Source organism: Vulpes lagopus, chromosome 9 (genome assembly GCF_018345385.1).
Source record: "Vulpes lagopus strain Blue_001 chromosome 9, ASM1834538v1, whole genome shotgun sequence".
In the NCBI taxonomy this organism is placed as follows: domain Eukaryota; kingdom Metazoa; phylum Chordata; class Mammalia; order Carnivora; family Canidae; genus Vulpes; species Vulpes lagopus.
The window spans coordinates 4297297-4309590 of NC_054832.1; the positions used below are offsets into that span (position 1 = coordinate 4297297).

Genomic DNA, 12294 nt, shown 5'->3' on the forward strand with positions numbered 1-12294 from the left:
GAACCAGGAGTTCATCTCTCCTCCCATTTTATGTGCTGTGCTCACATATGCTTGGCTCAGAGCAGGCTCTCAAATATATGAATAAAGGACACCCATGCACAGAACTTCGTGGTAGAAGGGGCTGTAATCATTATAATGGGAACATAATCAATATGAAAACTATTCTGTGGGTCCCTGCATGTTAGACGTTTTGTATCCTATCATTCAAGCTTTACCACAATCCTATGAGTTATATGCTAAAAGAACCTCCTTTTTATAGATAAAGAGGCTGGTGCTTAGAGATGTTAACCAACCCGCCTAAGGTCACACAACAAGGACCTTGTGGTCAGGAACACAGACTAGACCTGCCCAATTCTCTTACTCAAACTCTCAATCGCTGCCAATTATTTTCTGTGCTGCTGTTTCTTACACCGAGCTTGGAACACCAGAGAGACTCTCAAATATGTATTGACTGAATAAACGATCTTTTAGAACAAAGGTTAGTAGGATGTCTTTTTCACTGCAGTGTAAGCCCTGCAAGCTCGCCTCCTATTTGCATGGCAGCACCTTTGAAGGTTGGAGATGCCAAGAATCTTCCTGAAGTCTCATGGGTTAGGCGTGGCCAGGGCTAAGAGTCATGTTAGGCCTGGGGATGCAGAAATGAGCAAGCCCCCGTGCCTGCCCTCTGTTGGCTTCCTTCCAAATAATCCAAGCTCCCCCGTTGCCTGGGGGACACAGTTTGAGCCAGTATGTCACGCTGTTCTCAGGCTCTCCTGAGAACCGGGGTTCCTGGCCTGAGGGACTCAAGTCTGGACAGTTTTGTAGGGATGTGGATGCAGATGTGCTGGCCCTAGTGGTGAAGCGTGAGTGATAACTGGCCGTGTCATTGCCTTCCCTTTAATCAAGTGCTCAGTGCAGAGGCTCCTGTACATTATGTAGCTGGCCCAGTGTCACATGCGTGTGTCCCTGCGCTGATCACCCCCTCCCCCGCCAGCGCCCTGAGCACCAAGGTCACGACTGTCCCATCACAGACGTTCCCAGTGCACATGAGATCCTCTCTTTGAGCCCAAACAAAACAGGACCAAGTACCTTCCAATTATTGTAATATCAAATTCAGTTTTTTTTTCTCTCTGACCTCTCATTCTTTAAAAATATGACATTTAAAACGTCCCAAACTGTAATCCAAGCAAAATTCACATGAATGGCAGGTCTGCGGCCACAGGAGGGAAAACCCTAAATGACCACTCTGCCTGCAGAGCCCTCAAGGTGTTCCCGCAGGGGCTTCCCGAACACTGGCCATGCAGCCAGGACATGTTCCAGTTCTTTGGAAGACCCAGATGTGCCTTTCTCCTGCACTTTCCCTGGGATTGGAGATGGAAGCTCTACATGTCCTTACTTTGTCATTTGTTTTCTCCCCAAAATCTATCTGAACAGTTCCTCTGCTCACCTCTACAGAGACACATGGCTCCCTCTGTCCCCTGTGCTCCTCCTGCCGCTCACCCCAGCTCTTCTCTTTGACAGGTTTTGACCTGATGGATTCATTCAGGGTGAAGGAGATCCTGGGGAGGAGAGACAACGGGGTGCAGAGCTCCTATGTCCGGATGGGATCCTTCCCTGTGGTACAGAGGACAGAGTGAGTGCTCACTTCTCCTTCCAGACCTACCCTGGATGCCTGGCAGAGGGCAGGAGGGAGGCCAGGCAGCCACGATTGCACACTTGGCACTGGGTGGGGCTCTGACTGGCTCTGAGCCTGGGGAGGTTGCCGTGAGACAAAGCAGCCGAGCCCCTGTCCTGGGAGTCCACCCTGTCTCTTAGCAGATCTGTCACCATTGTCTCTGTTGGTTCCCTGGCCTTCTATATTCTCCCCTTCATGGGGATTTGGAGGTAATGACTCATGCATGCTTGTGTTTTTCTATCAGTTCATTAAATAGCACACATGTGTGGTTGTAGATACATGGTGCCTACTGTGGATGAGCCATGGCATCACACGCAGGCATTGTGCCCCCCAGACTCACCTAGTTGGTTTGGCCAGTGGCGCCCCAGCTTCAGTAGTTATTGGGTGCCTGGCCTTACACAACTGATTGGATGCCCCTGTTCCTCCCGTCGTGTCATGTTTACCACCAGAGATGGATGTTCCTGCCCTACACGGTTATTGAGAGATTATAATACAGATTTGTCCAGGGTCTGACACCTGCTGGGTCTCCACTCAAGGCTGATGATGCTGGTACCAAAATCAATGTTCCATTCTGCTCACCCCAGGCAGACAAATCTTCTGAAAACGGAAGTTATATTTCATCACGGCTCTTTCTCCATCTTAAAGTTCCTGAGTTGTTTCCCAAGTGTTCTTACACTAAAAGGCTGAAAAGGCCCTGTATTTGACCTGGCCCCATCCTACCTTTTTGGCCTCAAGCTCACCCCCAGGCTCCTACTCTGGCTCCTCTGGCTCTGTTCCAGAAGTTTCTGGGCACCTTCTTCTTGCCACAGAACCTGTGTTCATGGTCTTCTCTCTACCCGAGACACCAGCTAGTCCTTCAAAGTACAGGTCAACCATTATGCTTTCAGGGATGCCTTTCCTGACCTCCAAAATGAAGGCAGGCCCCTGCCTATCTCGTCTCCTTACAACCTGTATTCCTGCATGAAACAAAGTGGCAAAGCTGAATCTGATCACTCAGCTGTGTAATGAGTTGTGCAGACCACCTTCCCTGCTCAGCCAGCAGCTCTGGGAGGGACTGGAGTCTGGTCTCTGCTGAGGACCCAGCCTCAGGATGAGCTCTGTCCAGAGGGGGGCTATTCAGTGTCCGTGGGATGGATGGATAAAGGTGTTAGTCAGTTCCTAATGAGGGGAGATGCTTCATCAGGTACTGGCTTGGCAAAGGCGGGCTGGGAGCACCAGGCTGCCGAGCTTGGTCTGCACACCTGCATTTTCTCATTCAGGGAGCATTCTCTGAGTGCAGCCACACCCTGGGCCTGTGTCAGACCCTAACACCCTCCTCAGCTTGTGAGCTGCACAATTACCTGCATCGCTTGAATGTGACTACAGGGAGGAAGAGTTTGGAGAAGTCCTCTCCTCTCTGTGTTTGCCTTTCTCACCTGAGCAGCAGAGACCGGAACCCCCAACAGCTGACCCTTAAGCAAAGTGTCTTTCTAGATGCCGAGTGTTGCTCTCTCTCTCTACAGATGCTGGGTGGGTGTTATTCTTCATCACCTGGCCCCATGCTCATTTTGGGGGTACACAGGGAGAGCAGAGTCTAGCTCCCAATCCCCACGTTGCTCCCTGCACATCTTTGGCTAAATGCGTCCCATTCCCCATGCGTATAGTGCAGAAACAATAACAGGCAGCTTCACTTTAAAGGGAGAATGCAGTAGAGAAAGAATAAGACGAAGGAAAGGAAGCCCACCTTGTACAGAAGTGGTGGAAAGGCCCAACAGAGACCCGTGGAGAACACAGAATGGCTGCAGGTTCCGCTCAGTGCAGGGGATCTGGAGCGGTGGATCTGGGCTCGAGTTACATGGGGTCCTTCTAAGAAGGGATTTCTCTATGGTTCCAATGTGTTTTGTTTAAGATTTTATTCATTTATTCATGAGAGACACACAGAGAGAGGCAGAGACACAGGCAGAGGGAGAAGCAGGCTTTATGGAGGAGCCTGATATGGGACTTGATCCCAGGACCCCAGGATCACACCCTGAGCCAAAGACAGATGCTCAACTGCTGAGCCACCCAGGCGACCCAGTTCCAAATTTGTTTGAATGGCAAAACGCTGGAAACAAACTCAATCCCGGCAGAGCTCTGACATTTCAAGGAAGGATAGTATCCTTGTGGGTTTTTGTGCTTTAGTAGAATAAATGCAAAAATATACCAGCAGGTGTAATTTTAATTTACGGGTTAATTTTGTTCATAACGGGAAAGGGTGTCACTTTCAATACTAACTTTTTTCTCACCTGTGCGGTGTCTGATGGGCATTTTACACACCTGGTCTAATTTACTTCTCACTACAGGAAAGTGCGGTGAGCAAGGCAGGAATTCCTCTCGTTTATCCAGCGTGATATTTGGGGCTTGGGATGGGACAAGAACGTGTCCGCCATCTCGCACACACTCTGTAGGAGGCAGAGGTTGGCCACAACACTCAGGTCTCCCAGCCTCACGCCCTAGGTGTTTCCCACAATGATCTTGTCATCCGCTGCGTTATTTGTGGAAAGGATAAGATTGGGCCACTTTGGTTTCCTTTAGATTTTGGTTTCCTTTAGTTTTTTCTCTGTTAATGACCATTCCCCCTCCTAATTATAATAAATTTTTCTTAAGCTATATATATGCCCTCAGAAAAAGTCTTAGTCTCTCTCCTTTTATCTAAATACAGAGAGAGGGGCACCTGGGTGTCTCAAGGGTTGAGCATCTGCCTTCAGCTCAGGTCGTGACCCTAGGGTCCTGGGATCAAGTCCCACATTGGGCTCCCTGCGGGGAGCCTGCTTCTCCCTCTGCCTGTGTCTCTGCCTCTCTGTCTGTGTCTCTCATGAATAAATAAATAAAATATTCTTTAAAAAATGGAGATAAAGATGCAAATTTGTAGATCTATGCTATATAGACCTAAATATCTACGTGGATCCATCTGTATTTTTCTATGTGTATATATGTCAAATATGCACACATATGTGTGTATTTCAAAGGTATATAAAAAAAATGTGTGTTTGGATAAAAACAGCCCCATGGTTTGATTCATTCATGAAATAAGAATAATGAAGGGACATGCAGGATCTGTTGTGGCTGCAAAGCCTATGTCTGTGCAGTCGGGTGGGGAGGGCCCGTCTCCGTCCCATGGGGGCAGTGACCAGGGACCCCCTCAGTCCTGCAGAGGCCCAGTGCTGAGGGGCGGATGCTGCTCCTAGCGGGCCCAGGTGTGAGCTGCCTGAGATCCCCGCTCAGAGAATGACTTTGAACAACGGGGCCCCCCTCCCAGCTTGGGTCTGTGCACTGAAAACCACGAAAAGAGGGCCCGTCTTAGCTCACAGGTTCTACAGCCAAACCAAGGGTCCCAGAGGGTCTGCAAGTCGGGAACCAGGAGCCCAGACGCCTCCTCATTTCCCTTCCCGGCTTTCTGGCTAGACGGCTTCCACCTCCTCCATTGGAGAGCTCGGTGCCTGCATTCCTCCGGAGATAGATCCCTGCCCCCAGAGCTGGACGAGGCCCCACCACGGCCAGGTTCCTCAGGGTGAGGATGTGGCCAGCTGATGGGTAAGAGCAGAGCTCTGGAGACGGGGCCCCCCTCTCTGTGCATGTCTCTGCTCAGCCTCTTAGCAACTGGATTGTGCTGTGTTAACCCTCAGAGCCTGGCTGCCCTCGGCTACAGCGTGAGGATCAGAACACCTTCCTTCCATTCTGAGTGTGGAGGGGAAAGGTGGACCCAGGTAGTCCCCATGGGCAGAGCTGCGGGGGGCTGACTGCCCTCAGATGAGGAGCTGGCCCTCCACGCTGGGCAGGGCCCCCGGGCTCTGCTCCGTGAAGATTCGAGGATGTCCTGGGGCCCAGGGCAGGGGACTAAACAGGAGGAGACACAGTAGCTGGGCCCCGCTGAGAAGGAGCCAGTGGGAAGCGGTGAAGACAGGTCCACTCAGCTGCATTTGACCCCGGGAAGCAGGGAGGGTGGGTGCAGCTTAGCGTCTGTCATCGATTCTGTGAGATGGGGATGGTGGAGACACGGAAGCAGACATGCCCTGTGGGGGTGGCCTCGCAGGGCCCTGGCGGGGGGCGAAGGAGGGAGCATGGCAAGTGTCTGCAGAGGGTCATACCGAGGCCCCTGTCAAGGAGAGGGCAGTGAAGGCAGGAGAGAAGGCCGATGTGAGAGGTTCGGGAGGTAAAACTGGCAGGACGTCGAGACCCGAGGGTCACCCAGGCTTCCCTTGTGGCCCTGCTCTCATTGCTCTTTTGTTTTTGTTTTTTATTGGAGTTTGATTTGCCAACATATAGCATGACACCCAGTGCTCATCCCGTCAAGTGCCCCCCTCAGTGCCTGTCACCCAGTCACCCCGTCCCCCCGCCCACCTCCCCTTCCACCCTCCCTTGTTCCTTTCCCAGAGTTAGGAGTCTCTCATGGTTTGTCACCCTCTCTGACATTTCCCACTCATTTCTCTCCTTTCCCCTTTATTTCCTTTCACTGTTGTTTATATTCCCCATATGAGTGAAACTATATGATGATTGTCCTCTGATTGACTTATTTCACTCAGCATAATACCCTAAGTTCCATCCATGTCGAAGCAAATGGGGGGTATTTGTCATTTCTAATGGCTGAGGAATATTCCACTGTATACATAGACCACAGCTTCTCTATCCATTCATCTTTCAATGGACACCGAGGCTCCTTCCACAGTTTGGCTATTGTGGCCATTGCTGCTAGAAACATCGGGGTGCAGGTGTCCTGGCGTTTCATTGCATCTGTATCTTTGGGGTAAATCCCCAGCAGTGCAATTGCTGGGTCGTAGGGCAGGTCTATTTTTAACTCTTTGAGGAACCTCCACACAGTTTTCCAGAGTGGCTGCACCAGTTCACATTCCCACCCACAGTGCAGCGGGTCCCTTTTCTCCACATCCTCTCCAACATTTGTGGTTTCCTGCCTTGTTAATTTTCCCCATTCTCACTGGTGTGAGGTGGTATCTCATTGTGGTTTTGATTTGTATTTCCCTGATGGCAAGTGATGTGGAGCACTTTCTCATGTGCTTGTTGGCCATGTCTATGTCTTCCTTGGTGAAATTCCTGTTCATGTGTTTTGCCCATTTCATGATTGGATTTTTTATTTCTTGGGTGTTGAGTTTGATAAGTTCTTTATAGATCTTGGATACCAGCCCTTTATCTGATATGTCATTTGCAAATATCTCCTATTCAGTAGGTTGCCTTGAGTTTTGTTGACTGTTTCTTTTGCTGTGCAGAAGATTTCTAGCCCCACTCTCATTGCTAAGCCCACTGCCATCTGTCTCTGTCCACCTCCAGGGATGTGTTCCCTCAAGGCTTGCCTGATGAATATGCCTTTGTCACCACCTTCCGGTTCAGGAAAACATCTCGGAAAGAAGACTGGTACATCTGGCAGGTCATCGACCAGTATGGGATCCCGCAGGTATGAGCAGCGTGCCGTGTCTTGGGGGCCAGGAGCAATTTGTTTCCTTCTCATGGGGATGGTGCCCCCCACCACGTGTTCCCTGGGATCCCTCCATCCAGGGCCCAGGAGATCAAGAATCTGGCATACAAAGCCTCAGGGAAGCTGGAGAAGAAGCCAAGAGATGTGGTTTCGTCTCCCCATGATAGTCCCATGTCTGGCACTCCAGTGGAGCAGAAGCCCACCTTCCCTCCTTCCTCAGGGGTGCTCAGCCTCCCCCAGAGGTGGCAGCCAGCCCCGCTGTCCTGTGGCCTGTGCTCTGGTGGCAGCCTGAGCTACACAGTGTCATGTGAGAAACTAGCTTGGGGTCAGCTAGAACTGGGTTCAAATCTTGCACCTATTGTCTCTTGGGTACGGGACCCTGAGATGTGTGAGTCGAGCGTTCTGAGTCCTCATGTGCTTTTTGGCCATATCTATGTCTTCCTTGGTGAAATTCCTATTCATGTCCCTTGCCCATTTCATGATTGGATTTTTTGTTTCTTGGGTGTTGAGTTTGATAAGTTCTTTATAGATTTTGGATACCAGCCCTTTATCTGATATGTCATTTGCAAATATCTCCCATCTTCCATTCCCATTCCCGCCTGTCCCGCAGAAAGCAGAAGAGCTGCCACCAATGGTTGGGGAAGTGAGTCTCTAGCAGGGTGAGCCTTGTCTCTAATACCTGTGGAGCAGCACCGTGTACATAACCCAGCCTTGCTGCAGGTGCCTCCTCTCTCGGGACAGGCTATGTCTATAACCCTGAGTGAGGCTCTGAAGCCCTGTCTTTGGCTGCCAGAGTGTGATTTGGATTTTTGTATCCACTAAGTTCAACAGCCAGTCAGCAGCAGGCAGCTGGGGTGTGGGGGGGGAAGAAGGTCAGAGAACCAGGGCCATTAGCACCGCACGTTGGCCTGTTATACGCCATGCCCTATGAGCTCCCATCTTCTGTCCTTCGTCCCCTTGAATGAGTTTCCCATAGCATCCCCTGGTCAGATTGAGACATGACATGTTTTTGGCCCTGACTCCTGAGCGCCCCCATTTCCTGAGTGTGGGAGGCTGGGCGGGACAGGCGATGTTCTTCTCCAGAGGCCCCTTTATTTCTGGAAGGCACACAGCCCATCCATCTCCATCCACAGGCACGTGGGGCTTCTCCAGTGTCTCAGGGTCTGGTGCAGTGGGACCGGGTGCCTGCTGTGCATTCTTGCAGTTGAGCCCACCACCCCCTCGTCTGGGCCCTCTCAGTCATGGCATTTGCAGAGCCATGTGGCCTAGCCATCTGCCGTGCCCTCCCCCGCTCCTGCTGGAATGAGCCAGGGGGCTGGGACACTATGGGGCCAACCAGAGAGACGGCCCGCCTCTGGGGACATCAGGCTCATTTTTAGAGAGGCACCTGGCAGTTCCATTTCACTGAGCAAGACTCAGCGGGGTGCCCTTGGCTGGTGGTCTGACGGTGGCCACTTCCATGCCCCACAGGAAGTGCTGGCTAGACACAGGGAATGTAGAGAAAGGGAATCGCCAGAAGCGATCTGTGTTCACAGCATCCCATGTAACCTGTCAGGCCTACAGACCTAGGTTTTTATCTTCATCACCGCATTTAGGATTAGCAGCCACACTCGAAGGTTGGCATTCTCCCCATGTGTCATTCATGCATCCCGGATACGGTAAAGGGACGGGAAAGAGGTGGGTATGGCTGGAGCAGAGCATGGAGGGTGCTCATCAGAGATCAGGCTCGAGAGGTGGTAGGGGGCCAGGCACTTCTGCTGGAGACCAAGCTCTGGGAGGTGGGCAGGTCCAGAAACAGGAGGACAAATTCAGGGACACTTGTAATCAAAGCAAGAGATGATACTGACACAGACTACTAGTGACAGTAAACTGGGTCAAAATGATCTGATTCTGGGTGTCTTTTGAAACCAGGACCAACAGGATTTGCTGATGGATTTGAGCCTCAGGGCGCCTTCCTGAGGTCCCCAGCTAGTGCTGGTAGACATAGGACTCAGGCCTGAGGGCCACCATCCCTGGCTACGCGTCCTGCTAGAAGAGATGTACATCTGAAGGGAGAGCCAAGTCCTCAGGAAGTGCCTACAGTGGTGCAGGGACACAGAGCTCAAATGTGCAAAAGTATTTTCTAGAAACAGAAGACCCCATTTAATAATAATGGAGTATTAGGGTACGTGTCAGATTACAGGCCAGGGGTTCGTAGTTTTCTGTGGTTTGCCCTCACCACAACATACCAGCAGGCGGTGCAAGTAAAATCAAATCCTAACCCTCCCTCCCTGTTGTCCTAGGGTCATGGTGTGGGGGCCCCAGAGAGAGAAATCAGAACCCCTGGGTTGTGTTATAAACACCGGGGCTGATTTCCAGCAGTGCGTGGGCACCTTCCTTGAACCCAGGGCTCTCATTCATTCACTGGCTCATTCATTCATTCAGTGCTTCTTGTGGGGGCGGCCTTATGTATGGGGTGTCATCCTCGCCTCTGAAGGGAGGAACAAGAGAGACAGAGTCTGCTTGCAAGGACGGGGCAGGGCGGGCAAGAAACAGGTGAACAAAAGCAGTGAACTCTGACCAAGCACTAGGAGAAAAAGTAAATGACACGAGCCTGGAGGCATGTGAGCAAGTGAGCACGCTGGAATCCCGCTGTACGTGTGCCAGAGAAGGTTTCCACTGCGGGGAGGCCTTTGGATTTATTTGCTTAGTTTGTTATAGCTAATACTTGGAGCAGCCCCTGGCACATAATACGTACTGCATAAGTATTTTACTAAATGCCAATTCGCTTCATCCTCGTAATGACTCTGTGATGTAGGTGCTGTGATCGGTGTCATTTTATAAATAGGGAAATAGTACAGAGAGGTCAAATAACTTGCCCAGGGTCACACAGCTCAATAATGACTTGCTGGTTTGGGTGTAGACAGACAACAGACAGCCCCAGTTTTTGAAGGGCTTTAAAGAAAGTGACTAGGGTTAAGGTTGTAGATGAGGTTAAGGGTCAGAGTTGAGGAACCCGGCAGAGGCTACTGGGGAGTCTTGGGATAAGTGATAGCAAGAAGCGGCCACCTGGGGCCTGGGTGGTTGGTGGTTACTGGAGACCATGAGTTCTGGAGCCACGGAGGACAGAGTCCCAAGGGGGAAGCAGGGAGAGGCCAGGAGAATCAGCCCCCTGACCCCGTCGTCCCGCCTACGGTCTCCATTCCATGGGCTGCCGTGGGCCACACTGATGAGAAGCCCAAGGGCACAGGCACCCACATGGGGCCCTTAAGGCTCAGACTGTGGGGGGCCGGGAGCTGGGCAGGGAAGGATGGAGCATGGCTGGCAGGACAAACGAAGACCAGCAGAGGAGTGGGCAAGAATATAGTCGTTCACTCTCCCGCTGACGAATACTTATTTTCTGTGTCACGCGACCCCCCGACTTCATGTGTCTGTGTTGCCCACCATCCTCTTCCTGACACCTGGCACGTGGCTGGCCTGTCACCGAGGGTGTCCCCTGAGTACTGTGTAGGGGAGGTAGCAATGAGCATCTGGATGGCCACGGGTCCAATCATTTTTTCATTTGTAGGAAAACAAAAGTAAGACTTTCTTCCAGCGTCACCCAGGCATCTTGCAAAGGGCAGGGGCTCCTCCAGGGAATATGACACAGGAGTCCCTGCCACCAAGGAGCTTTATCCTGCTGGAGCTTCAGGTTCCTCCCCATGGTGGGAAGCAGCGTGGGCTATGGCAGGGTCTCAGCCTCGTCCCTGGGGTCTGTTTGGCCAGCCCAGGGTTTGATTTATTTATTTATTTTTAAAGATTTTATTCATTTATTCATGAGAGACACGGAGAGAGAGGCAGAGACACAGGCAGAGGGAGAAGCAGGCTCCATGCAGGGAGCCTGATGTAGGACTTGATCCCGGGACCCCAGGGTCATGCCCTGAGCCAAACGCAGACACTCAACCACTGAGCCACCTGGGTGCCCCCAGCCCACGGTTTTAAATGACATGGAGAGAAGTTGGGGTTTCTCGTTGGTCTGAAGGCTCAAGCCCTTCGGTACCAGTTGTCTTGCACACTCACAGAAGTGCCCGTACCGCGTGGTGCCCGTGCGTGGAGCTGTGACCGGCGTGAACCCGATTATCCCGTCCAGGGCAGGGCTCAGAACAGCCCGCGGGGTAGGTATTATATTAGCATCCAGGTTCAGGAGGGAACCGGGCCTTTGTCCGAGGTTGACCAGCACCTGGGGACATGGCCAGGAGGTGAGCCCTGACTCTGCACCCCAGCCCCTGTCGCCGTCTCCCGCCTCGGTCCCCTGCAGCTCAGGGAGCCTGCGGTTCTCTGCTCCCCAGGTCTCCATCCGCCTGGACGGCGAGAACAAGGCAGTCGAGTATGACGCCGTGGGTGCCATGAAGGATGCCGTCAGGGTGGTCTTCCGAGGCCCCCGGGTGGGTGACCTCTTCGACCGGGACTGGCACAAGGTGGCCCTGAGCATCCAGGCCCAGAACGTCTCCCTGTACGTCGACTGTGCGCTGGTGCAGACGCTGCCCATCGAGGAGAGGGAGAACATCGACATCCAGGGGAAGACCGTGATCGGCAAGCGCCTCTACGACAGCGTGCCCATCGATGTGAGTACCGGGGAGGCCCTCTACAGCCAAGGCCCTGGGGTCACCAGGGGAAGCCTCGGGACACTAGTATCTCCAAGTGCCCCTCACAGGTCTGTGTCATTTATCAAGACATGGCCTTGGACTCCCTTTGGAGGGAGGACCCCGACCCGGAAACCATCCTGAAGCCGGAGTCACCATCCCTCATGCATGCAGCCGGTCATTTGTCACATATATATCGAGCACCTGCTGTGTGCCGGGCACTGTGAGCAGCAGTGAGGACGTATATCTACATACGTGTTTGTGGGTACACAGGTACAATTATAAATTGTAAATTTATTTTTTAAAGATTTATTTATTTATTTATGATAGACAGAGAGAGAGAGAGAGAGAGAGGCAGAGACACAGGAGGAGAGAGAAGCAGGCTCCCTGCAGGGAGCCTGAAGCAGGACTCGATCCCGGGACTCCAGGATCGCGCCCTGGGCCAAAGGCAGGCGCTAAACCGCTGAGCCACTCAGGGATCCCCTAAATTGTAAATTTATTTATTTATTTATTTATTTATTTATTTATTTATTTATTTATTTTTTAAATATATAGCTATGTTTTTTTATTTATTTTTTTTAATTTTTATTTAT

At 51.8% G+C, this 12294-nt stretch overlaps 1 protein-coding gene across 1 annotated transcript in view; it reads left to right on the top strand.

Moving 5' to 3' along the window:
* Positions 1 to 12294, top strand: part of COL22A1 (collagen type XXII alpha 1 chain) — a 243170-nt gene that overhangs the window by 37086 nt on the left and 193790 nt on the right. The window contains exons 4-6 of the mRNA XM_041769448.1: positions 1501 to 1612; positions 6956 to 7079; positions 11408 to 11683. Of these exons, the coding sequence (XP_041625382.1) occupies positions 1501 to 1612; positions 6956 to 7079; positions 11408 to 11683 (512 nt within the window). The remainder of the gene's footprint in view (positions 1 to 1500; positions 1613 to 6955; positions 7080 to 11407; positions 11684 to 12294) is intronic.